The sequence below is a fragment of the Salvia miltiorrhiza genome, unplaced genomic scaffold (genome assembly GCF_028751815.1).
Source record: "Salvia miltiorrhiza cultivar Shanhuang (shh) unplaced genomic scaffold, IMPLAD_Smil_shh original_scaffold_220:::fragment_1, whole genome shotgun sequence".
Classification (NCBI taxonomy): domain Eukaryota; kingdom Viridiplantae; phylum Streptophyta; class Magnoliopsida; order Lamiales; family Lamiaceae; genus Salvia; species Salvia miltiorrhiza.
In genome coordinates this window covers 212100-240031 of record NW_026651504.1, presented here as the reverse complement: position 1 = coordinate 240031, position 27932 = coordinate 212100, and the positions used below count along the sequence as shown (strand labels likewise).

Sequence of the window (27932 nt, the reverse complement as noted above, 5' to 3'; positions counted from 1 at the left end):
TGGAAAATTTCGTGTGATTATGTGTTAAGTTATGGAATTTGATAAGTATATTGAATTAGTTAGGATTATTCGTGTTACAATATTTGTGTGGCATAATCCTAAGAAAATGGGTCACATGATCTTGGCTGGTCATGACGATTTTCGTACTCAAATTCATCATATACTATGTTCCAACCAAATGGGAAAATTGTCTAGTTGATAACTACAAACAACAACAAAAAAAATCTTGTGCGCCTCCTCCGGCAGCTTGGTCATCGTGCGAGTCGGTGAAAACTTCAAAGGGTGAATCAAGCTCACACCATTCACTGCAGCCAAAAGTTCAGCAATGGGGCAGACCTTTTCGAGCAAGCCGCCATGATTTTTTCAGTGTGATAATCCCCATGCCAAAAGACGAAGAAGCAGTCAACTGACTACGTTCCTCATTCTAGTACCCTATGCCATGCAAGTTGTTTCGGCTTGGTTATCAGATTCATACAAAAGCTTATCAATAACTGCCCACACTTCATCCACAATTCATATTCCTTTGTGCTCACCTCATCTTCGATCACCTGTGGGCTATGCCGCTGTGTTGCGACCAAGGGTGGACGTCGTTGTGTGCTTGCTTCTGTGCTGGAGGGGGAGGGCCAATGCACGGCAAATCACACCGGCGAAGAGGGATTGCGGATTTGAGGGCAGGACGCTGCACAGTCCGCGTTGGTGGATGATGACGTGAAGATGGACGAAGGGGCAATGCCACGCCGGTGGAGGACGACTGAAGGTGTGACGCCGCGTCGGTGGACGACAGCTAAAGGGAGGGAAGACGGCAGTAGGATTTAGTGAGAGAGGCTGTGACGCCCGGGGCAGAAGTAATGAGTGATCACCGGTGCACAAGACACGGACAAATAGCGGCTTCTATAAGTGCTTCAAAGCGGAGGGGTATATGAACGAACTGAAACACAGCTGAAAGAGAAGATTCCAAGAATATGCAGGTATGAGACTGCATATTCGAGGAAATTTTAAATAATTTGATAGGTGCTACTCATATCAACAAGATGTATCTTTTTTTCTAGTGACCACGTGGAAGAAACTCCAAGGTTAAGCGTGATTGGCTTGAAACAATTTCAGGATAGGTGACCCTTGAGAATTTTCTCGGGAAGCATTCGAGTGAAGACAAAACACGCTAGAAAAGACTCGTGTTGGTCTGTAGGGACAACCGTCAAGTCTGGAGCCGGGCTGATACAGATGGTATCAGAGCCGAACCTCTTGCAGCACGATGTGGTTCGGGGATGAACCAAGCGGAAGCTAGTGGGTATGTGACGCTCGGGGCAGAAGTAAGAAGTGATCACCGGTGCACAAGACACGGGCAATGAGCGGCTCCAATAAGTGCTTTGAAGCGGAGGGGTACATAAACGAACCGAAATGCACCTGAAAGAGAGGGACCATGTGAAAGAAACTCCAAGGTTAAGCGTGCTTGGCTTGGAGCAACTCTATGTGAAGTTTCTCGGGGAGCGTGCGAATGAGGACAAAACACGCTAGAAAAGACTCGTGATAGCTGTCAAGTCTGGAGTCGTGTTGTTACAGTATGAGAAATTGGAATCTAATTTTTGTGTGCAGTGTAGAGTATAGAATTAGGGTTTTTAATAATAGAACTAAAAATAATATATACTCCCTCCGTCCCGTTAAAAGCGGCCACATTCTTTTCGGCACGGAGATTAAGAAATGGATAGTTAGTATTTAATTAATGTGGTCCATCAAAATTAATGAATTAATTATTATTTCCTTCAACCTATCTTTATCTTCTTCAACCTAACTACACTGCATCTTGCGGCGCCGGCGCCGGATCGCCGTTCGCCCCTCACCCAAACCATACTTCACCTTCACAGGCGAGTCAACAGCAGGCGAGCTTTGGCGCCCATCAAAACCAGACTTCGATTTTCAGTCAAAAACTAAAAAAAGCTTCGATTTTCAGCCAAAAACTAAAACCAAATCAGGCTTCGCATCGGCGCATCACCTTCCTCACCCAAACCAAGCTTCGATTTTCAACCAAAAACCAGAAAAATGAAAGAGACAACCCAATCGATACTCCGTTGCTCACCCCCAAATCGCGGACCCAGGCTTCGATTTCCAACTGCTCGCCCCAACTGGAGGCCTAGGCCCCCAAATCGATACTCCGCAGCTCGCCCCAATCGGAGCCCTAGGCCTCCAAATCGCGGCCCCAGACTTCCATCCCAACCTGGTTTTCTTTTTCCGGTGAAGAGAGAGAGAGATGAGATATATGGCAAGGTAGGCCGGCGACGAGAGAGGGAGAGAGCAGATGCGAGTAACAGCAGGAGCCGCCACCACCGGTCTCCCTCAATTTCCACCGCTCAACCCCATTTCGCACGGCCGGAAAATCGCTGCCGCCGAGCCCTAGATTCTCCATTCGCGGCCCCCATTTTCTTCTTATTTCCGGTGACAGATGCTGTTGCTGGGCGGCGACTATGGGGTGACGGCCGGTGCTGTTGGGCGGCGGCCATGGGGTCGCGCACGGCCGGTGCTGCTTAGGGGGTGAGCACCCAATTCGGGATGTCAGGGGTTTGTGTTTGTGTGTGTGTTTATTTAGGGAGATTAGGTTTAATTAGAAAATTTAATTAAATTACTTAATTGATCTTAAGGGAGTAAATATTTCTATTTTAAGAAAGTGGCCACTTTTAGTGGGACAGACTAAAAAGGAAAGGTGGCCAGTTTTAATGGGACGGAGGGAGTACAAATTAGGTAAGGGTTAAAATAAGAGCATTTCTTAAGATATAAAATAAGAATCATTTTCAGCCCTTAGATCATCAAGATCTACGATTGATTTGTAATTCTGTTAGATGAATTTATGGTCCTGAGTTCGAATCCCAAAGGTAGCAAAAATTTATTTTTCACAATTCATACCTTTAAACAGCGAATTCATAAGTGTTCTACATAAAATTCATACATTAAAAATTGCTCTTATTTCATATTTTAATATGTGCTCTCCCAGTAGCTCACCCCTATATATATATCGATTCGGCGCCCAATCAAAAAAAATTGGGGGAACCAAAACCGAACAGGTGCATGTGCACACCCCTAATTTTTCTTACAAATTAACAAATTGTGTCATAAAGTGTAAGACTTTCGCTAAATACGATGCAAACCCATCTAGAGCTGAGGAAAATCGAATTGAAACCGCCAAATCGAATCGAAAATGACGGGTTGGTTTGATTTTTATACATGTAATGGTACAGTTAGGTTTGAAATTTGAAAAACTGCATAGTTCGAGTTTGAAAAAACGGTGTGGTTTTGAACTCCAACCTGCTCGAATTATATTATTAATATATATATATATATATATATATATATATTTAAATAAATAGTAATTATTAAACATTTAAAATTATAAACTAAATTTAATCTAGTTTCATAAATTGAATTTATAATACTCCCTCCGTCCGCCAAGAGTATGTCACTTTGGTTGGTCACGAGATTTAATAAAATGGTTGGTTATTTTTATGTAGTAGAGAAAGAATCCCACCATTATTTAAAATGAGTGGTTGAAATTGAATAAGATGTGGTATTTTTTGTAAATAATGGGTGTTTGTAAAGATAAATGATAAGAAAAATATATGAGATCATGTCTTAAAAAGAAAAGTGACATACTCTTTGCATACGCCCAAAATGACAATTGTGACATACTCTTGGCTGACGAAGGGAGTATATATTATGCCAAAATCGAACCACATCAGTTTGTGCAATTGCATTTTAAAACTAGTTCATTCTTTGCGCAATTGGATGGCATCAACAACTTGAATTCATAAATTATTCTTTGCGCAATTGGGATTCTTTGCGCAGAAATTGTGAGTTGGATAATGTCTCATCACCCAATCATTGCGCAATTGTTTCCCAAAAAAATCAGTTTGTATTCATATACTCCCTCCGTCCCATTAATAAAGACATAGGTCATTTGGGCACGGAGATTAAGACGAGGTAGTTTAAGGAATAAAGTGTTGTGGTGTGTATTTAATTAGGGACTTAACTCTCAACTCTCATTTCTCGGAACCACCACTGCCCACCACCACCACCACCACTGACCACCACCACCGCCGCCGCCGACCACCCCCACCACCACCGATTCCCTATGCTATGCTGCCAAAAATGGAGCCCAGAAAAACAAACTAGAAATCGCAAATTTTCCAAAAAAATTAGCACAAAAAACTGATTCAAAATTAGCATCAAATTGCAAACGACCACCACCTCCGACAACCACCACCGCCGCCGCCTACGACAACCACCACCACCTCAGAAATTCAACCCCCAAATCAAACCCAAAATCAACACCAAAATCGAACCTGCAAAATCGAACCCAAAAATCGAATCGCGGCAAACCCTAGCCCCTAACCCAAAAATCGAATCGCGGCAGACACAGAGTCTAGGGAGAGAGAGATGAGCGAAAGAGATGAGGGAGAACCGAGAGGAGTCGGGCAGAGAGAGATGCGAGGGGAAGAAGGAAGGCGGTCGCGGCGCGGCCCCAGAGCCGACGTCGGCTGGAGAAGGAGAAGCAGGCGGCGACGGAGAAGGAGAAGAGAGAGGGAGGGGCGCCGCGCTGCAAACCCTAGTCCACCGCCGGAAAGTTAAATCTCCGCCGACCATTGCTCTTCGCCGCCGACGTTGTCTTCCTTCCTCGGCGGAATTGCCGCCGGCTTGCTCCTCTCCACCTCATACCCCCAGCACACCAACACACCACACTCGAGAGAGGGTCGCCGGAGACGAGAGAGGGCGGCGGAGGAAATATGAGAGGGCGGTGCAACCGAGAGGAGTGGGAAAGAGGGAAGAAGGAAGAGGGAAGAGATGGTTTGAGAAGACCGAGGCGGAAATGAGAAGAAGGAAGAGATGGTTTAAGCTATGTTAATTACCAATTAAATTGCCTAATTATTTCCTTTTTTGGAAGTGTGTCTTTATTATTGGGACACCCCAATAAGGAAAGTGTGTCTTCAATAATGGGACGGAGGGAGTATTAATCTTGGGCAATTGTGATTTTTTTGGTTTTGAGGAATTGTATTCGTTTCTTGCGCAATTGTGATTAATTATTTTTTTTCGCAATTGTAATAATATATGCTCAATAAATAAATTAAATCAAAATAAAGCTAATGTAAATAAAGAAAATATAATATATGCTGAAATCAAATTAATAATGTATGCTGAAATCAAATTAATATGTGCAATTTAAATTAATAAAGTGCGCATAGTTCTACAAATGCAAATCAAATTATTAATGTATGATGAAATTAATTAATATTCGGTCAAAAGTAACTTCACTTTGTCAGTGCACATGTTCCGAAGTCAGATATAGAAAATGGTGAAGGAATATGAAAGTACCAAAAGAAATAGTTAAATATTGAAATGGATATGGGGTGAATTGTTTGAAAAAAGTGGGTATAATGTGAATATAAGTTGAGAGAGTTGTGTAGTATTGTATATTACCACTTTTAAAATTGATGTTAAAATTATAATTTCGAATTAAATCATGATTTTTAGTTGCCAAAGCCACTATTTTTGAATATGGAGCGTCTAAGAAGAGAAGGAAACAAACAAAAACAAGAGTAACTTTCATACTTTCCTTTTCGGGTGCGTATTAAAATGCGCCACGCCGCGCACTATGCTCAATCCCCTGATCTCTGCTGTGCATCTTCTTCCTCACTCCTCATTAGCTACTCACCGCACTTTCTCTCTCTTCCCCCTCCCCCGGCGCAAGTTAGCCCCATTCTCTCTCTCTCCTCACTTCTCCTACCATTACTTCTCTCTCTCGCTCAGGCATTTACTCTTCTTCTACCAACTACAACTACAACTACAGTACACATTTGTTTTCGTAAAATACACACACATATATACCTTCTTCCGCTGTGGATAATCAAGTTCTCCTCTCTTTGATCTCCTTCTATTCATGGAGATCCGGTTACCTCTGCTGGGTTTGCTACTTGTTTTGTGTGTTAAGGGTGGATTAGGGGCGCCAATCGTGTATTCTGCGAGACTGGTGCATAGATTTTCGGATGAAGCCAAGGCTCACCGGGATGCCAGGGTTTTGAGGAATGGAGCTGGTGTGAGCGGCGGTGGTGATGGTTTTTGGCCGCAGCGCCGGAGCTTGGAGTATTACCGGCGCCTGCTGAGCAGCGACGTCCAGCGCCAGACGCTTAAGCTGAATCCTCAGTTTCAATTTCTCTACCCTTCTGAGGGTAGCGCCACATTGCCTCTCGGAAATGACTTCGGATGGTCGCAACTCTCTCTCTCTCTTCAGCTTGTATCTATGTGTTTGTATTCAGCGTTGAGTTCTTTTGCTAATTTGACTTTCGCTACACGCATTTTATGTGATGGGAATTGGGAACTTGTTCTGGAACAAGTGAAGGAGATTAAATTACAGTGAACATTTATGTGATTGATGAATAGTTATATATGGTCTTCGGAGTACTTCTAGTTTCACGTGTCTGATCTAAGGTATGCAGCCTATTTATTAGGAAAACCCGAAAATTGTGGGAGTGACTCGTTTTTTTCATAAACAGTGTAATTAAATTTTTGAAGGTAACCGGAAATTATCTGGAAAGCTGAATATTTATGCTGTTCTGTTGCCAAATCTAGAATAGGAGCCTTTTAGCATTTAGAGAATTCCTACAGTTTTATTAAAGTTGATCAAATATGCCATTTTAAGAAATCTTAATTTCTATAGGCTGCAATACAGATCGTTGCTAATATTTGGGGATTGCATCTGTTGGACTCTAGGCAGTATGCCTAAGAGCTTACTCTATGGGGAAATAACTTGGACAATGCAATTGATACTAGTATTGCTTTCCTTTTAATTATCTCAGATACAATGGCCAACAGAAAAAAAAAAAAGTCCTTTTTTTCTTTCCTAAAAAAGATTATTTTCCCACTGTACTTAAATTTACTTGTGATGAGGAGAACAATAGACGCTACATTTTCGGGCGGGTGGGGAGTGGGAAGCTTGTAAACAAACTCTTTTCTTGTCTCACATTTTATGTGGCTAACCATAAGCTAGAGTATGCCATACTTGTTTTGGTTACTAGATGTATGGCAATATTAAATTATCAAGCTTATTTGTCTGAAGTATGGCAATTGGGTTGGGGTTGTGGGGGGGGGGGGGGGGAACTGCTTTCTTATCACACTCATTTTACTTGCATGATCTCAAACAGGTTACACTATATGTGGATTGACATAGGTACACCAAAAGTGTCTTTTCTTGTGGCATTGGATGCTGGAAGTGATCTATTTTGGGTTCCCTGTGATTGTGTTCAATGTGCACCTTTATCATCCAGTTACTATAGCAGCCTGGTATGTAATACATTCTCTTTCAATGGTCCATGAGCACCCAAGTTGGTTCTAATTTACTTCCTTCCTTAGTGATAACTTTTTTTATATGAGAGAAAGCAAAAAATCTGCAGTCCGTATATAGACTCACAATAGCAGTTTCATGATGCTTAAGCATTTGAATGCAAGAAATCTGGTCAATTATCTTGGCCTTAGACTTTCTAGTGGTAGAACTTTGATGGTGGCAAATAATAGTTGTCTTTTTCTGCCTTTCTTATGTTTGGAATCAAATGCCTTTCTCCATGTGCCTCCCTCTGTCAGTTGGGCATTTCTTTCATATGCCTATGGGGGTTGGGGTTCAGGGAGGTTTGTTTGTTGGAATTTTCTTATCTGGTATCTTTAAATTAACCTTTTTACAAATTGGATTTAATTACCAAGAGTCCCAACACTTATCACTTTTGCTACCATCGGAATACTGATTTGCAAAAAGAATTTCAAGGGGTGGGTGATCTATTCCATTAGCGACAACTTGCATAATCGAAGCATTAGAATACTGCTGATGGGGATCAACATTTGCATTTCTATAATTAGATTCCCGATAAAAGAGTTTCTATCAATAACTTCAAGTATTCTCTATACTCTTTTCCCACCTCCTATTCATGGAGAAGCACATACTAGAATGCATTATATGGTGGAACTTGTGGAATCATGGGACTATTTATAACGGAAGCTTTTATTAGCTGCCATATCTAATTTAAGGGAGTAAATAAGAAAAAAAAATATCGTTAAATGTTAAGTTTCACGTTTATCGTAGGCAGAACGTTACCTTTTCATTTAGATAGATGTTTGAACTTGGTTGTTTATATTGGCTGAACTTTTTTGTTTATGAGTTGTAGGATGAACTAAGTACGTTACAAGTCATGGAAACAAACTGCATTTCGTACACTTCCTTCTTTTGGTGTGGGGGAGGGGGGTGGGGACTTTCAGTTTGTTTTGTATGAACTCGTATCAGAAGCAAAGAGCTGCGAAGTTTGTGCTGCTTAGTCATATGTTTATCACTTATTTCAAATGATTGATTGGCAGGTGCCCTCTTGTTTTTCGGGCATTTATTATGCAGGATAAAGATCTTAATGAGTACAATCCTTCTGGCTCTAGCACTAGCAAAACAATTTCTTGCAGCCATCAGTTATGCGAACTGGGTACAAACTGTCCGAACCCTAGGCAACAATGTCCTTATACCATCAACTACTATTCAGATGATACCTCAACTTCTGGATTTCTGGTTGAAGATATTCTTCATCTCCTGCCAGGCCATTCAGATGTATCTAACAAATCTGTGAAGGCTCCAGTGGTTATTGGGTGCGTTTTACTTTGCTCATACTTTAGTGTGCCCTAGAACTACCATAAAGAAACATTTTGCCCCTTCTTTTATTGATGCTTGTATGTTCTTCTATTTTAGATGCGGTAGTAAACAAACTGGTGGGTACCTGAGTGGAGTTGCTCCTGATGGTCTCTTGGGTCTTGGACTTGGAGAAATTTCTGTTGCAAGCTTTCTTGCAAAAGCTGGATATATTAGAAACTCCTTTTCTCTATGTTTTAACGAAGATGATTCTGGAAGGCTACTTTTCGGGGACCAGGGAATAGCTGGCCAACAAACTACTCCATTTTTGCCTTTGCATGGGAAAAAGTAAGTAACAACAGCTGCTAATCTTTTATTGTTTTGTTTGTTCATTGTAGATCAAGTTTGATCTAGTTCATGATACATTACAGTTTAACTTATATTGTTGGAGTGGATGCCTGCTGCATCGAGAGTTTATGTCTTGACAATACGGATTTCCAGATGCTGGTTGACAGTGGGTCTTCATTCTCTTATCTCCCAGCACAAATTTTTGAAAAGGTGGCTAATGAGGTAATTCTTTGTCTTCCTTTTTCTTTCAGTTTTATTCATCCTGTTTAGTATATGCTGTAAAAGTAAGCAAGTTTGTTTTGAATCACTTTCGGTTGTAGTTTGACAGACAAGTAAATGCTTCAAAATCTAGTTTTGAAGGATACCCATGGCAGTACTGTTACAAATCCAGGTGTGTTTATTTTGACTGTTAACCATATGGCTACCTGCTGATTTGTTTATCTACCACAGCTGATTGTTTTATGGTTAAACAGTTCCAATGGGGTGCCTAAGCTTCCTTCTTTCACTCTGAAGTTTGCAACATCCAAAAGTTTTGTGGTCAAGAATCCAGTTTTTGTGATATACGGAACTCAGGTTCTTCGGTTTCTGGAGTTATAGATGGTTTTGATTGTTAATTCATGAATGGTGATATTTAAGATGCGAAACATGTAAAATCTTTTTATTGTCTGTTTTTGGTACAGGGAGCTGTTGGATTCTGTTTTGCAGTACAGCCCATGGATGGAGATATTGGGACAATCGGACGTAAGTGCATATTAATAAATGCTTTTGACTTTTACTATGGACAGCAATGAGTTTTGTGTCCTTTTCCATTTGGTTGGCATCATTTGAATGCCCTTTTGTCTATCATCTTTCTGATTTGACTATGTCTTGCAGAGAACTTCATGACTGGATATCAGATTGTATATGATCGGGAAAACTTCAAGATGGGTTGGTCTCAATCAAATTGTGAGTGTCAGATTCTAGCGTGTGCTTAAATTTATCTATTTTGTTCATATAAAACTGTAGAATGGTAAAATATGGAGACATGTAGAAGAGGAGAAGAATAGTTTAAGAATAGTTTATTATATTCAGTGCGTAAAATACAAGAGACTCCCACATATACATAGGGAGAACTAGGGTTACAAGATAAATAAAGAAACATATATACAAAATATTCTACAACACTCCCCCTCAAGTTGGAGCATATATATCGATCATGTCCATCTTGGTGCAAAGTCCTGAGAAACGTTTTCCGCCAATGGTTTAGTGAAAATATCAACAATCTGGTTGGACGAAGAAGTGAAAGGGGTAGCAATAGTCTAACTCAAGACGCACTCTCGAATGAAACGGCAGTCAATCTCAATATATTTAGTCCTCTCATGAAACACTGGGTTGTTGGCAATGTAGATAGCTGCTTGGTTATCACAATGCATAGGTAAATATTGCACCTATTTGGGAGGAAATTTGATAACTTGGCAAAGTCAGAAACAACACATTGTTGCTAGATCTTCTGCCGAGGCTGAGTACAGAGCTATGGCTCGCACTGCTACTGAGATGATTGGGGTGAAGAATTCATACCCGGATACCATATAGAATGGTAAAATATGGAGACACGCAGGAGAGGAGAAGAATAGTTTATTATGTTCATTGTGTAGAATACAAGAGACTCTCACATATATATAGAGAGAACTGGGGTTACAAGATAAATAAGAAAACATATATACAAAATATTCTACAACAAATACCACGCAATTCAATTGCATGGCTGTTTTTCGCATCTTCTGCTGATAAATGTACCAATTTCAACAAAATATTGCTACCTGTATACTAGTGATACTTCAGGCTGTGCTTGCTAATGTTTTATTATTTGGCTTTAGTAATCTCAGTAACTTGATTGTTAGCAGAAGATTCATTATATATATGCTAGAACTCACAGTTTGAAAAATGAACATAAAAAAAGTACAAAACTTCAAAATGGTACTAAAAAGAAGTACTAGAATACTAATGGCAACATTAAAAAATGCATACAATTTCAAGATCACGCCTTGGTCCCTTGAGGTGCCAGTCCCTGTAAGATTTGAACAAAATCCATAATACTGAGTCTGTAATAGCTGTTTTTTCATGGTCAACTTATGGCTTTTGCACTACTAATAACTTATTATTAGGATTGGTCCATGGCATCTTATTAGGATTGGTCCATGGCATCCTAGGAAATTCTATTGTTTTCCCTCTCTAGAGTGTGCTTTTCTGTAGATGTAGTGAAGAAACATAAATGAGGACTCTACAAGATCTGAGACATTCTTTTTAGTCATTAAGTTTGAATTAGAGTTGTGCGCTTATATTTCATATTTCTCTACCAGTCTACCTAAAACCTCGTTTCTCTATCTAGCTCACACCATCAATCTGAATGTTAATTTTTCCTTTCCAGGTAAGGATCTTGATGGTAGAGCGCCTCCAAATCCATCAGGCAATAACAGCTCTTCTAATTCTCTGCCAACAACAGAGCAGCAGAGTGCGCCAAATAGTCGTGCAGTTGCTCCTGCAGTAGCCGGAAGGACACCTTCCAAATCCTCCGCCACATGCCTGTCATGTTTGGCAAAGCTGTTTTCATTGATGCTCATAGCCCACTTCTCATAAGTACATAACATATAGTTCTTTGTTAGTTCTATGTAAATTCTGATTCCTAGCTTCATTCTTTTCCATTGCATCATAACTATTCACCATCACAACATTCCTTCTTTATATATTCTTATTTAGGCTTTGAAATAGGGTGGTGATACGTAGAGTTCTTCCTAGCACCTTTTCCCCTTTGATTTACCCTTTTCCACTTGTGTATTGTTGTATGTAATAGTAAAACTTTCTTTACATAGAGATATACATAATTCCCCAATTTTGGTTGTATATTACATCAACCATGGCATTTACAGTTTTTTACAGTTGTCTCTGTTTGATTCTCTCTCTCTTTTGTGTAACTTCAATTCGAGCACGCCTTACAGTCTTGTGATATTTCCATAGTTGCTCAATGGCATCCGATCTGTAAGGTCTATTATTGCACTTTTTGCTTCTTGAACTGCAAATATTGCATTTTTATGCACCATTTCTGGGAAAAGTTAATCCTTTATTATAGGATACTAACTTTAACTTGGAATTTATGTAGGCTTGGACTCTCATTTCAATAGGTAGCCTTTGAGGTAGGGCTTCTCTCAAATCATATTGATAGAACTTAGCTGGAAGCCAGAGAAACCTTATCTGTTAACAAGTACTGAAGAATATTTCTATGTTGATTGCAGATATTTTTTCATTTGTGCAGCAAATTTCAAAAATTTGAGAAAGATTCTTGTTTACCTAACAAGCTTAGTCTTGGTGCAGGTGTGTTTCTCAATCTAAGGAAGCATTATAAGGTCTGTTTTTATTCAAATATTTATGTTCCAAGCTTTTATTATATAATGTTGTTTCGAGCACATTAGTCCAAATTGACAGCTTGCATAATTGAAGCATTTTCTTACTATTCTTGATTTTTGCATCAAGTAGGAAGGCCCCTGCTGAATAAACATGAATATATTTTCTTGGTTTTAGTTTGAACTTTTGAAATGCCAGCTTGAACAATTGTCACTAATGGAATAGACCACCCACCCCTTGAAATTCTTTTATGGCTACGAACTTATCCAATATACTTCCTTCGTTCCTCAGACATCTTCTTCTCTTTTCATTTTGGTTCGTCCTCAAAACATCTTCCTAACCTACTTTTGAAAATAATTTCACTAACTATTATTCTTACAATCTTTATTTTTTGTGGAACTCATTCTCCACTCATCAAATACACAATTAACTTTTATTAAAACTCGTGTCACTCTCCTTTAGGAATGTGTTTGAGGGATGAAGGGAGTATTTTTTAATCAATATCTCTAATCGTTTGACAATGTATATTAAGAAAGTGGAGACGTTTACTTTTTTTATTTTTAATTAATCTGGGGAATATGAAGAGTCTACAAAATCAATCGTATTGAAAAATAAATAAATACTCTCTACGTCCCATTGATAATGATTTAGTAGTGTTCGACACAGTTATTAAGAAGAATAGTGATTAAAGGATAAAAGTAATAGAAAATGATGGATCACATAACTTGTTGTGAGAGAAGGTGATTTATATTTTCAGAACAGATCATTATCAATGGAACAGATGAAAAAGAGAAGTGAGTAATTATCTATGGGATGGAGAAAGTAAAACTTTGGCAATTGGATATCATGTTTGCACAAAATGTGAAAATAAGATATATGACAGAGGAGTATGCAACTAGTTATAATATACTCTCACATATACTTGGGAGTGCGTTTTGGATTTATGCAAATATATATTAGGTCCGGCTTATTGACACCCCTACTTTTCTAAGATTCATAATGCTGTTAGCATTTGTGTTTATTTTATGAATTTATGTGAGTGGTGAAATCTAGCAACACTAGATCAAAACATATTTTTGTGATGCGTTGTTGAGTGGGGGAGTTGGAGGGTTTTGGACTGTGTTTGTAGTAGATGCTAGCAAGTGAAGACAATGAGGTAAAAAGAATGAATAAACTATCAAGATTGGATGAGTGTGGCTTTTAAGAATTGGCATTTGGCACCTCTTCCAACTCCAATCCCAAAAGCTACTATTTCCTTTGTTGTTTTGCATAAAGAGAAACTCATCCTAGCTCTACCTTTAAGCTTTTGGTTCTTTAGGATCTATGTTTTCCATGTAAATTTTTAATCTGATTTCATAGATGTGTCATGTGTGTATATATTAATTTTTGAAGGTATATGCAACTAAGACTTAGAAAAAATTTTAAAAAAAGACATTAGATATGAAATCATTTTTAGGGAGGTTTTCTTCGTTAATTGGCTCTTATGAGATGTTGCTACGAGCCTACGAGAGTTTACTTTGCTTGATAGATTAGATTAATAAAATATATATAATTAATTATTTAAAGAATTAGATAATACAATAAGTTTAAAATTGGTCAATTCGTTAACATAAATGGTAGATTATGTATTGTAATTTCAATACAACTTTCTCCAAGTCTATGATTGTATCCAAATCTAAGTTGTATAAAGGATCCATTATGAATTAGGATAAGAAAAATGTAGGCAAGAGCGAAAGTCATTATACATGAATCTATTGTAAAACCACACTAGATATCTCATTTCATTTCATTTTGTCAAAGAAAATCTCATTTCGTTAGTACATTGTATTAGAAAATTCAATATCTCAAGAATTGATGTTTGAAGTTGCTCGGAAGGAACAATACATTCAGGAGAAGACAACGTTTGACAAAAAAAAATTTGATTGGAAAGGAATAATATAGTTTTTAATTTGTATGACAATATAGATTTATCTAAAATATTGGTTAGGGGAAGGCCCATTTTTCTTAATCATTTGGTCTATTAAAACTAATGATGTGACTACCTAAATTTCGGTACCCAGATTTATTTGTTTATGAATAGAGATAACCCTCTACATGTATTGTTTAAACAAAAAAAAAACCCTCTACATGTATTGTATTCTTTAGTCAAAATTACAAATATAATAATTATCAATAGAGTTAAATGTTGACCTATTTAGGTTAGTTGTGCCCATTAGAATATGAGATGCTCGTTAGGAAAAATAAACTATTAAAAAGAGAGGAAATAGTTAAATGTTGGGGTTATTGCCGGAAAATACCTATAGTTTGTCAATTTTCTAATTTATAACATGACCTTATAATTTGATTAGAAAATATCAATTTTCAATTTAATCGCAATTATAACATGACCTTATAGTCTGACTAGAAAATACACCAAGTTTCAATTTAATCTTAATTATAACATGACTTTATTTAGATTATTGATCATCACATGTATTAATATTTATTGTAATTTCATATTAAATTTTTATATATAAAATATTGTTAATTGATTGATTTATTTTTATAAAAATTAAGTTAGATGATTAATTATTATATATATATATATAGGGTTAGGTTCAATGAAAAATGCCTAAATGTAAGAAAGAAGAGAGAAGTAATCTCATCCGTTGATCTTATCTAATCTAACGGACATGATTTGTTCACGCCATGTTCAACGGATTTTTTCGTTGAACATTCGTGAACATATACAATATTTTGGGGGTTCTGGGTTTCGACCCCCCATATGTTCAACGAAAAACTCCGTTGAACATGGCGTGAACAAATCATGTCCGTTAGATTAGATAAGATCAACGGATGAGATTACTTCTCTCTTCTTTCTTACATTTAGGCCTTCTTCATTGAACTTTGGCCTATATATATATATATATATACATATACATATATATATATATATATGTTAGGTCCCAGAAGGTCTAGAATATGTGTATATATGGGGGGGGGGGGAATACACCTATCAATAGTTTTTTCAAAACACACAGAACAACCTTTTGAAGTTAACTGAAAAAGTATCAACTAATATGGTGGGAGAAGGGAGGGAAAAAACTCCTCTTTTATATAGACTCGTATACACCCATTCGTGCGATGCACGAATCGACATCGAAATTAAACGATAAATTTAAATAAATAAATAAATTTAAACAATAAAAAAATTAAATATAACACAAATACAAAATATATTTTAATAAAATATAATACTCTCTCCGTCTCACTCCAATAGACTCATTTTCCTTTTTAGGATGTCCCACTCCAATAGGCTCATTTTCCTTTTTGGGTAAAAAAGTTGTACTTAATTGGCGTGGACCACACCACTTTACTACCACTTTCCTACTAAAAAGTAAGTTTTCTTAATCTCCGTACTCAATAGAAGTGAGCCTATTGAAGTGGGACGGAGGGAGAAGTTCACACCAATTACTCAATAAAATCCTTAATTTAAAAATGAAAATATTCAATTTATACAAAGTGTAATGATAATTAAAGTTATTAAATAAATTTAAAAATTATTCGATATTGAAAATTTGCACTCTGCATATATTATTAATCATAATAAATATTTTTATACAAACGTAAATAAAAAGTTATAAATTTTTAATGAAGAGAAAGAAAATAAAATATTTTAATATTTTCATAACTTATTCAATTTTTTATGATTTTTATACTATATTAAATATAAGATGTATATTGTTTATTTTTTCATGGTCAAATTTGATGACGTTTAGAAAATAATTACAATATAAAAAAATAAACTAAAAATAATGAAAATTTTGGTGGAAGAAGAGAGAGAAAAAGAGAGGGAAAAATGAAGGGAAAAATTCCTCTTTTATATATTAAATAGATAGATAGATGAGGGGGAAAAAAACAGAAGGAGTTAAAGGGAATTTTTTTATTATCCTTTACTTTTTTACGATAAAGTTATCAATCAAAGAGAAGTTACGTCCTTATAGTTAAAAGATATGCAAAACACAAAATCTGACATCTACTTATTTTTCTTCTAATAACTATAAAAATAAAAGTAATAGAAATATAGAAAAATAAATCAAATAATATAGCATGAAAAAAAGTAAACGTGTGTTTGAAATTAAAGAGAGAATATTTCAAAAACCATTGAAGAGATAGTAGAGAAAGAAGAGAGAAAAAAAATATTTAAAATTTTAAATTATCATAAGTTACTAATTCAAAATTCATTTTATATATTTTTTACACCAAATTAAAGACTTTGTAATTATCGTTACTTTAATATACATATTGAATATTTGTTTCATAACTCAAATTTGACAATTTTTTGAAATAATCCAAAAAAATAAAAATAATAAAGAGAGAAGAGAAGAAAGAGAAATTTGTTGTCCGATGACCAAAATTGTAACTCGAATAATTGGAAAACTCTAATTTTGTGGTTCCAACCATAAAATTGTAACTCGAATAATTGGAAAACTCTAATTTTGTGGTTCCAACCATGGGCGGATCCACATAGTAGGTGCATTAGGCTCCAACCGAGTGCAAGCCTAAAATTTTGTCTTATATATACTCCCTCCGTCCGCCAAGATTATGTCACAATTACTATATCGGGCGTCCGCCAAGATTATGTCACTTTCCTTTTATGGCAATGGTCCCACCATCCTCTTTAATATTTTATCCTTACTAACACTCTTTATTTACAAAAAACCACTCAAAATTCAATTTCAACCACTCATTTCATAAAGTGGTGGGACTCTTTCTCCACTACATCAAAATCATCACCAATTTTATTAAATCCCGTGCCCAAGCAAATTGCCATAATCTTGGCGGACGGAGGGAGTATTAAATATAATTAGCCTAATATCTTTATAGTTTAGTTTTAGTCCAGTCTAACTTTCAGAAAAAAAAATAAAAATACCTTTCAATACACTAATAAAAATAAGTTTATTCTTGTAGAAGCTAGATTATTTTTTTTTTAAATAAATAGCGGTAGTTTTTTATCTGCTTTCAATGTGAGTATGTGTTATTGAATCAATAGAAAGAGAATAGTTATTTATTATAGTAGGTGATCGAATTCTAATCCTAAGTCTATTAAAATTCTATTTGAACATAAAAATGAACTGTACGGACTGTTCTAAAATTTTGGCTCGGGGGCGAAGGTCAGTCCCCCTTATCAACAAATTCTGGATCCGCCCCTGGTGCCAACTTCTAACTTGATCACTTAATCATTAGACGTATGACAAAGAGAGAAGTTTTTTTTTTTTGACCAGAAAAACGAAAGTAGATTAAAATAGAGCCGAAGGTACCAGAGGTACCACAAACCATTAAGTACAGAGGAAGGCCGAGGGGCCAAGAGAGAACCAAGAAGAAAAAGAAGTATCCCAAACAAAGATGTTATAGATATTAATCCAGCTCCACATTCTAGTGATGATTTCCCCCACTGTACCAGGGATGTCCCACCCCTTTTGATCGAATCTGCTTGCGTTCCTTTGCCTCCAGAAAATCCACACAGTGCACACCCAAAGAGACTTCAAGAACTACTTACTCTTCTTACCTTTGCCCAAATGAGAGAAAGCAAAATAGTGATCCTGCACAGCTTGCGATCGGGCCGTTTGGAAACCAATCCACCTTGAAATACCATCCCAAATTGCCGAAGCCTTCGGACAGCGGAGAAGAGTATGGTTAAGGTCCTCAACTGATTCGAAGCATGCGTTACAGTTCATCTCGACTTCATCGATCATGACATTTCTTTTTCTCAAGTTTGCGCACGTCAGTAATCTATCTCTGAGCGCTCGCCATGCCGTGACTTTAGCTTTCTGTGGGGCTGGAATGTCCCAGACCGTTGCTGTCATCTTCACTCTGTCGTTTGGCGCCGAGCTCTCCGAACTTCCAGATTGGAGAATGGAATAGGCAGATTTTGTTGTGTAAATTCCATCCTTAGTCTCTTTCCAGATCCAGCCATCCGTTTTGCCTGCAATAAGAACGCATCCAGAAAGACAAGACAGTAGAGTGTTAACGCTCTCCTTCTCCCTCTCGAAAAGTTCCCGTCTCCATCTAAATTCCCAAACCCATCTCCCATTCACCCATCTTCCCAAATCGCACACCAATTCCTCTTTATTCTCGCGGAGATTAAACAATCTTGGGAACCCGAGAGAAAGAGGTTTATCCCCAACCCATTTATGAGTCCAAAACCTCGTATTCCTTCCATCCCCAATTCTTCGAGAGATGTTGTTTTCGAATCAGCCACCCATCATCCCATTCCCGGCTTTCACGATCAGATCCCACCACCCTGTCATCGCCCTCCTCCTCCCTTCACATCTCAATCCGTCCTCCTCCCACACCAAATCCCCATACAGAGATTTAACGATTTTAACCCACAAAGCATCCTTCCCAGCAAGGAATCTCCACAACCATTTCATCACCAAAGCAATATTAAACCATTCAATATTAATGAGTCCCAACCTCCCTTCGGTTTTATTGAGACACAGGTCACACCATCTAACCCAAGAAATCGAGCGAGAGGACTCACACCTCCCTCCTTCCCACAGAAAACGGCCAAACAAAGAGTGAAGAGATTTTACCGTTGCTTTAGGCATAAAGGTGAAGGAAAGTTGGAAAGTTGGAATAGCTTGGAGGACTGCCTTTACTAATGTAATCCGTCCGGCCAGAGAGAGTTTCCTGTTTTTCCACCCCTCATTTTTCTTCTTGACTTTGTCCACCATGTAGTTCCAATCCACCACTCTTTTACAATGTCCTCCCACTTTGACTCCGAGGTATTTGAAAGGAGTATTTCCGGTCTTACACTTTAACATTGCAGCCAAAAGAGCCACCCTTTCCTCATCCACCCCAATGCCCATCAAGCAGCTTTTGTTGAAGTTAACCGTCAATCCCGACATCCACTGGAAAAGTTTCAAAATATTTTTAACTGCGATCACATTTCGAACTTCATTGTCCATGATAAAAATGGTGTCGTCTGCGTATTGAAGGTGGGACAACTTAACTTTTTCTCTACCAATCTCAGCCGCCTTGAGGAGTGATTTCCCAACTGCTCTATCAATCAACAGATGAAGTCCTTCAGCCACCAAAAGGAAGAGAAACGGGGAAAGAGGATCCCCTGCCTCAATCCTCTCTCCAACAAAAATTCACCAGACGGCGACCCGTTGATCAGTACATTGGCTGAGGCAGAGGAGAGGCAACCTCTAATCCAACTTCTCCATTTAATATCAAAATTGAATTTTTCCATCATGAGGTCAAGGAAATCCCACTCGACCGAATCGTAGGCTTTTACAAAATCGATTTTGAAGATGAGCCTTGTTTTACCTCTTTTCTTTGCCTCGTTGATTGCCTCGTTCAGGATCACGACCCCATCGAGAATAAACCGACCACCAATAAAAGCACTCTGATTTTCCGAGACGATCGAGTCCATCACAGCTTTCATTCTCCCGGCAAGAACTTTTGCAATAATCTTGTATAAGCTACCAATTAAGGAAATTGGTCGGAAATCGTCAAGGGAACAGATCTCCTCTTTCTTTGGGATAAGAACGATGAAAGACGAATTACAGCCTCGTGAAAGCTTCCCATTAGAATGAAACTCACGCATAACCTGCAGAAAATCTTTTTTGATAACCTCCCATGACTTTTTCCAAAAGTTCACGTTGAATCCGTCTGGTCCCGGGCTTTTATTCCCATCACAACTCCAAACTGCTTCTCTAATCTCCTCCTCCGTGAAGGGTTGTATCAGCCGAGCTTATCTTCATTGGACAAACATTTAACTGTAAAATCTCGAGGGAGCGTCGGCAGCGTCCTTGTTTTCTTCTTAAAAAGCTTTTCAAAGAAGGTTTTTCACTCCCTCTTTGATCGCCCTCGGTTCCTCAACCCATTGGTTTTCGATCTTTAAACCGTGAACCTCATTCTTCTTCCTTCGCCCCACAATAGCTTTATGATAAAAGCTAGAGTTCAGGTCACCCTCCTTTAACCAACGGATCTTGGATTTCTGTTGTAGCAGGCTGACTTTCTTCTTTGTTTGCAGTAAAAGGTTGGCTCTGATTTCATTTCTTGTTAGAACTTCGTCCTCTTCCAGACCAAAAGCATCATCCACGGCATCACAAGATTGAAGCTCGTTCTTTAGTTCGGTGATTGACTGCTCAAGATTGCCAAAGGTGCTCTTGTTCCATTCCTTAAGCATAGATTTGACTCTCTTTAATTTTTCTTTAAAGACGAAAGAGCCCCATCCCTGGATGTCCGAATATGAGAGAGGAATTTGTTGTTGAATGTTCAAATTTGCAACTCGAATAATTGAAACTCTAATTTTGTGTTACTAACTTTTGACTCAATTACTTAATCATTAGATGCCTAACGATAAAATTGATAGTGTGAGAAGGCAACCCAAACAAATAAATTTCAAAAACTCTCAATCAATTTTGAATTTATTGATAGACGAATGTTTAAACCTCAATTAGAAGGAATGAATTACTATTAAATGAAAATGTTAGAACATTATTGAAACTATCTAAAATATTACTAGTTAATTTGCATTTAGCGTGAATCATCGGATGGGATGCCTCCTGCTTCGGAGATTGGGCTCGCTGCCTCGGACTCGGCATCTTTTGCGCTTGATATGCCGGTTATTGACGATCATTCGACTGATGTCAAGTGCAGCCGAGGGCGCCCTAAGGGCGCTACTAAAAAAACAGGAAGGAGGGGATTCTGATACCTCTATAAAGCACCGACTACGGCACTCTGCTACTCAGAGCTCCTATATGTTAGTTTGCCTTCGGATATTTTGGTTTTCAGAGCAAGATCCAAGAAACCACAGTCAAAGGTCTTCTTCTCAATGCTTTTACAATCTACGCTCCTGGGGATGCTGCCGGTCTTGCGATGACGCCGGTCTCTTCTCAACGTTGGGGGGCCATCATGGATTCTCATCTTTCTGACGATGATGCTCTTGCCTATTGATTTTCTGTTATGTTTTTCGAAGCCCGTTAGTTTACACTGATGTGCCTTCAACGGGTTTTTCTTTGATTTTTTTATTATTTTTCATTTTCGTTTTCTTTTTTCTCAATAAAATTTCATTTCAGTTAATTTGCATTTCTTGATAGACGAATGTTTAAACCTCAATCTAAAACTCATGCGAACAATTAGAAGGAATGAATTACTATTAAATGAAAATGCTGAAACATTATTGAAACTATCTAAAATATTAGTTAATTTGCTACAAAGTCCAACTATTGAGATTTAAATTATAATTGTCTATATAAAGAAACACTAGTAAAAATATTAAAGGGTCATATTCTCCGATATAATTCAAATTCAAAATTTTATTATATTCTTGGAGTTATATACATTTCTTCATATGATAAATTATATCGTGACAAAATCTTCTTTAGGTGGAAAACAATGTGACAACACATGAGATAGAGATACCACACATAATTCAATTTAATAAAGGGCTAGTTAAAGGTTCGAAATTTAAAGTCATTTGGAAATATGACCTAAATTTTAAAAAATATAAAAAAAATAGTCCAAACTTTAAAGTTATTTGTAAAAATGGCCCAAATTTTAAAAAATATAGAAAAATGGCATTAACTTTGGAGTCATTTCTAAAAATGACTGAACTTGGGAGTCATTTGTAAAAATGGCATGACCTTTCAAAATATAAAAAAATGGCATGGACGAACTTTATTAAATACAAAAAATGACCTCAACTTTTATAAAATGTATGAAAATGGCATGAGCTTACACTTTCGGATTTGAATTATGATAACTTGAAAAGTTTGAAGTTGATGTAAAAATTATAAATTCACTTGGAATATTCATAAGAAAGTATAATAATTCTTTTCTCATATGAATTTTAATCTCGCAGAAATAATTCTTCTCTCTTAAATATTATTGAAAATACGATTTTTTTTAACTTCGAGTTCATAAAATCCTACTTATGGATAGACTGAGATTTTTCACATACTTTTCACATCAACTTCAGACCTTCTACATCGCCATAGTTCAAGTTATTTTTTGTATTTATGAAATGATCGAGTCATTTTAGTTTTTTAAAGTTCAGGCCATTTTTACAAATCTTCAAAATTCAAACTAGTTTTGTATTTTTTAAAGTTCAGAACATTTTTACAAATCTTCAAAAATTCAAATTGTTTTTTGTATTTTTTAAACTTCTTGCCATTTTTACAAGTGACTTTAAAGTTCGGGCCATTTTTACAAATGACTTCAAGGTTTGTGTCGTTTTTTATATATTTTAAAGTTTATGGTATTTTTACAAATGACTCTAAAGTTCAGGCTATTTTTCTATACTTTTTAAAGTTCGAGTTATTTTTACAAATAACTTCAAAGTTTAGACTATTTATTTATATATTTTAAAATTCGAGTTATATTCACAAATGATGCTAAGATTCGGACCATAAATTACAATTGTCCTTTTAATAAAATCATAATAATTTTAGTAGACAATAAATAGTTACAACATTGTAAAAAATTATTGTACCTTGAATTTGAGAGACGTGGAATCTTTGGAATTTTAGGGCACTATGTCATGGTAACCAGTTTCCTTCCAGCTGTGTCCCCCCCAATCACGTCTTAACTCATTTCTATTTATATCATCGTCACAAAAATTTCAAATATATTTCCTATGATATCTTGTCATGTTGACTTTAAATATTTGCAAGCTTTGAATTTTATGGGGGAAGTAATGGCCATGAATAAGTAGGTATATAGATTGCGATAACTTTTTGAGGGGAATTTTTTAGACTAATTATATAAAATATATAGTGAAAATCAACAATTATTTCTTATATATAAGATTAATAAATTATAAAATATCGTTGTCTCCGTACGACGCTTTCCTTCAGTACAAGAAAGTGAAAGACATGATAAAGAATGAAGATGTACGTAGTTTATGGATTTAGTTATACTTTATAGTTTTTTTTAATTACGGACAAATGATACGAAATGAGATATTCGTACCATTTGTTCCAAGTGCTGGCGCGATAAATCATTGTACGAATAATGCGAAATTGCATATTCGTACTATTCGTGCCAAATACTTGGCGCAACATACATTGGGATGAATGATACAAATTAAAATAGCATATTGGTAACATTCGTTCTATGTGTTGGCGCGAAAGACCTTGACACAAGTGGTACGAAATTACATATTCGTATCAACACTAGCGCGATAGACTTTGGCACGACAACCTCTTGAGACGAATGATATGAATATGTTATTTTGTATCATTCATTCTAAAACTCGGCACGACAAACCAGCTTAGGACAAATGATGCAAAATAGAAATTTGTATTTCGTCCTAGGTTCTGGCGCGACAAAAATTTGAAATAATACAAATTCGAAACAACATTTTATTTACCTTTTTTATTTTATAACAAATTCGATAATAAATACAAGTACAAATCTCACAAAACCAAAACGAAATCTCGCTAATCTAACTATATCTCAAAATTAAATCTAGAAGGTATTATGAAGAAAACTCGAGATTGGTTTCCTTACCACCCAAAAAGTATTTATCGGTACACTTGGTACAAATGATACAAAATGACATATTTCGTATCATTCGTGTCGCACATATGTACGACAGATCTATGAATGGATAGAATGGATGGTGCAAGTAGGCGGGTTGGCTCTTTCCATTCCTCAGGCTTATCCGATAAATTTTAATACGGATGGTATAAATTTGTTCCAAGTCTTCTTAGATCTGCATTTATATCTCATAACTCTCTTAGATCTGAAACTCTTGAAACTCATCAATATCAGAAAAAGAGAAGTTTACCTGGAGAATAAAATGTTGGCGACGACATACCGGTAAAATCGCAGAAGAGGTCAACAGAGAGAGAAAAAGAGAGTAACTCGTCGAGAAGATTAGGACTTTAACGGTGGAACAACTAGGATTTGAGAGAGAGAGAGAGAGAACAAAACAAAAAAGAGGTTGTATTTTTGTACGTACAAAAGAGAAAGACAAGAATTATTACATCCAAAATACTAAAAATTGGTTATACTTATTAAAATAATATTGGGTGGACAATTGTTGATTTTCACCATTTTCAATGAATATTTCGAACCATTGACACAAACTTTTCTATCCATATGGTTGAAAATTAATCTGCATTGTTGTTATTGATTAAATGAATGATTGGATTAATTTTTAAGTAGATTATTGCTAATTTAATATTATAATAATGTTTCTTTAATAATGATATTTTTTACAATAGTGCTTTTATATGAAAATGATTCTTTTTATATCACAATAATATTTCTTTTAATAATAACCATATAGATCATATATACAAGATCAACGATGCATATTAATTTTAAATTAAAATTAAGAAAAACAATTATTTGGTTATCCAAGTTTATCCATAAATTTTTCCAACTTAACTATACTTTTTCTAAAAAGGCAAAAAATGTTATCCTTGATTATCTAATAATCTGCTTCACATAATAGATAATTCCAAAAAGAAAATTATCAGGAATTTATGAGTCAGCCTAATTAAGTTGTATCATAGCCGAAAAACTAAAATACCTAAAACAACACTTAAAAGGGGAGGAAATCTGAGCTGTTAGTCGAAAGTATACACACATTTATGAGTCCAACAACATTAAAATAAGCAAAGCTAATATTTGATGTCAAAATGGGTATTCTTAATCCTCCCAAAACCAATTTAAAATACAAATAACAAAGAAAAAGACGATTCCCCAGCGTAATTAATTCATACACGCGGTTTCAAAGTTGGCAAGAGTGAAGCATTTCCCTTCATAAATATCATCGCAAGTTATCTATCAAACCAAAACATTGATTCGCTCGTTTCAAACCGTTCGATTTGAACCCCGTCGATCTGATATGGCCACGTGTCCCGTCTCGGGACGTGACTGCTATTCCCCTCTATTATTGGTGGTTGTAATTTTGTTAATGCTGAACCATTATTATGATTTTTTTAATATTCTGCACCATTATTATTTTACTAAAACAACTTCCTTTCTATAATAGTAACTTCCCAAAAAATCAACCTGGTCTCCTTTTCAAATCGATGCTAATTATCATCTACAAAGAAAAAAAAAAGCATGATGATAATTCTATATTATTAATGGTGTATTTCCTTGATTTTAAATCTAGCATGTTGTTGTATTCATCATTTTGTATCATGTACGAAAATTTTGAGTATCTGATGTCCAATATTGCGAACTTGTTGGACTAATTTCAAACTCCATATAATATTGTATAGTTACATCTGTTATGAGTCTCATGAAATTTGACCATGTTAAAACCTCAAATCTTTTGTACCCTTTTATGTCGAACAATTTGAATCCGAATTAAAAAATAATAATAATCGAAATTTTATTCCAAGATGGTGAATTTTTTTCACCTCTCCCCGAAAATACTCGCACCCTTTGACAAAGAGCAAAACATGTCTCTTTCTTGGGTGAATTTGGGTCTAAAAAATTTCCACTGGTTTGACACTTTAAACTACTCCTCTACTTTACTTTATATTTCCCCTCACTTTCTGTCACTTTCTCCCACATCTAGTAAACACATTAATTAAAAAACCTCAAGAATAAGTGAATAACATTCTGTATTAAATAATCCCATGCCATGTCGAAAAAATGGTGTGTTATGGGAGGGGGGCCACAGCCCCTTTGATCTGCAGAAATGTCTATATAAACAAGCGAGGTATTTCAAAACTGAAATAGGTAGGCAGTGAGAAATTGAGGTTTTCTGAAAAATGGGTGTATCAGGAACTTTGGAATACATATCAGAGATGATGAGCAGCAGACAGAAGCACAAAAAGAAGAAGCAATTTCAAACAGTAAACCTCAAGGTGAGAATGGACTGTGATGGCTGTGAGCTCAAAGTCAAGAACGCCTTGTCTTCTCTCTCAGGTAATTATTATAGAATTAATTTGTCTGTTAATTAGGTGGGGAAAAGGCTAGCTAGTAATTTGAAAATGATGATAATGATGCAGGAGTGAAATCTGTGGAAATAAACAGGAAGCAGCAGAAGGTGACGGTGACGGGGTACGTGGAGCAAGGCAAGGTGCTGAACAGGGCCGGTCCTGAGGGTGGGCGAGCCTGGGCAACGGCCCAGGGCCCCAAAATTTTTGGGGCCCAAAATTTTTATTATATTCCATTAATTATAGGTTTTAATTTTGGGTCTAACAAAGTTATAGGTTTTATCAGATACCATTAAATTTCGTCCTCTTCCAACGTATTTCTTGGAAAAAAGAAAACCTCTTCATCTTCTCGAAAAAATTAGAATGAAGAACGTTGTCTCTGCAATTTATTTCTCACCGTTGATTGAATCGCGAATATAAATATAAGGTATCGTATGAATTCTCTTATATCAATTTATTTCTTGATTTTTGATTATCTGCCTAATTATTCGAGCAAAAAAAATTTACACTGCAGATTCTGAATTCAGATTATCTACTTTTTGGTTTTGGTTTTTTTGAGTATGTAAATTTATATATCGTACGTAATGTTTTATTATATTTATTGATTTTACTTAATTTTCGAAGAACCTGTACTGCTTTTTTTTAGGCGAAGAACTTGTATTACTGTTATGTCTTTAGGCGAAGAACTTGTATTATATTTTTTCATAATGTATATTTAGATTAATATTATATTTTTAGGTCGTAATTTTAGTAGCTATTAAGTTTAGTCATTCAGAGAAGTATACTGACACATAAAAATTTCTAATCCCTGTATTAGTCATGTATATTTGTTCTTTTTTTCTTTTGCTGCACGGCCATAGGCTATTGAATCAAAAAAATAATTATTTGCTCAATTTGTTCAATCATCAATTAGTGGCACAAATAATTATGTGGATGCGAATTTGCTTGATATTTGGTAGCAATAGCATATGAAGACTTTTAAAGGGAAAGGTATACAAATAACATATCCACATTCTGGTTTTGGAATATTAGTATTTGGCAATTTCTTTGTATGAACAATGTATATTTTTTTATTTTTCAATGTATGGCGTACAATAATATATTGGGGGCCCATTATTCTAATTTCGCCCAGGGCCTCATTTCTGTCAGGACCGGCCCTGGTGCTGAAGAAGGCGAAATCGACGGGGAAGAAGGCGGAGATTTGGCCGTACGTGCCCTACAATCTGGTGGCGCATCCCTACGCGCCGCAGGCCTACGACAAGAAGGCTCCGCCGGGCTTCGTCAGGAAAGTCGACAACCCGACACCCGCCACCGTCGCCGCCGTTAAGTTCGAGGACCCTTACAGTTACATGGCTATGTTCAGCGATGACAACCCAAATGCATGCTCCCTCATGTAATTACACTATTATTTTCTTTAATTAATTTCTTTTGGGTAGTAGTATTAAATAATTTGATCTCTCATTTTTGTTCTAATTATTTAAGTAGGTCGTGATTTGGATGGTTTTTGGAAATGTATAGGACTATGATATGAATATAATTAATCGAGTAAATTAATGTGTTTTTTATAACCGCTTTTCATATATATGGATAAAATTAATAGTTGTATAATCCTAATGTTTGAGTACATCAATAAGGCCGTGGATCTCTTGCTACATTAAACTTTACATTTT

The 27932-nt window shown here is 36.3% G+C and overlaps 3 protein-coding genes across 6 annotated transcripts; 2 read left to right on the top strand and 1 right to left on the bottom strand.

Annotated features, from left to right (window-relative positions):
* The first annotated feature begins 5621 nt into the window (after positions 1–5621).
* LOC131003554 (aspartic proteinase-like protein 1) lies at positions 5622–11898 on the top strand. 4 transcript variants are annotated; one of them, XM_057930066.1, is made up of 10 exons: positions 5622–6246; positions 7182–7320; positions 8414–8655; positions 8756–8983; positions 9067–9205; positions 9304–9374; positions 9457–9556; positions 9664–9724; positions 9857–9928; positions 11391–11898. In XM_057930066.1, the coding sequence occupies exons 1-10, from the start codon at positions 5921–5923 to the stop codon at positions 11597–11599; spliced, it is 1587 nt and encodes a 528-aa protein (XP_057786049.1). In that variant the 5' UTR covers positions 5622–5920; the 3' UTR covers positions 11600–11898. The 4 variants fall into 4 exon arrangements, with proteins under 4 accessions (XP_057786049.1, XP_057786051.1, XP_057786050.1 ...); XM_057930068.1 differs by having other exon boundaries at positions 5626–6246; positions 7208–7320; XM_057930067.1 differs by having other exon boundaries at positions 5626–6246; positions 7208–7320; positions 8380–8655.
* Positions 11899–17892: 5994 nt separating this feature from the next.
* LOC131003561 (uncharacterized) lies at positions 17893–18442 on the bottom strand. The gene is made up of 2 exons (XM_057930078.1): positions 18424–18442; positions 17893–18326 (listed from the first exon to the last, which is right to left on the bottom strand). The coding sequence occupies exons 1-2, from the start codon at positions 18440–18442 to the stop codon at positions 17893–17895; spliced, it is 453 nt and encodes a 150-aa protein (XP_057786061.1).
* Positions 18443–25941: 7499 nt separating this feature from the next.
* LOC131003544 (heavy metal-associated isoprenylated plant protein 23-like) lies at positions 25942–27830 on the top strand. Its single transcript, XM_057930059.1, has 3 exons — positions 25942–26251; positions 26335–26417; positions 27435–27830. Exons 1-3 carry the CDS (start codon positions 26095–26097, stop codon positions 27657–27659), a joined length of 465 nt encoding a protein of 154 aa, XP_057786042.1. The 5' UTR covers positions 25942–26094; the 3' UTR covers positions 27660–27830.
* Positions 27831–27932: the final 102 nt, after the last annotated feature.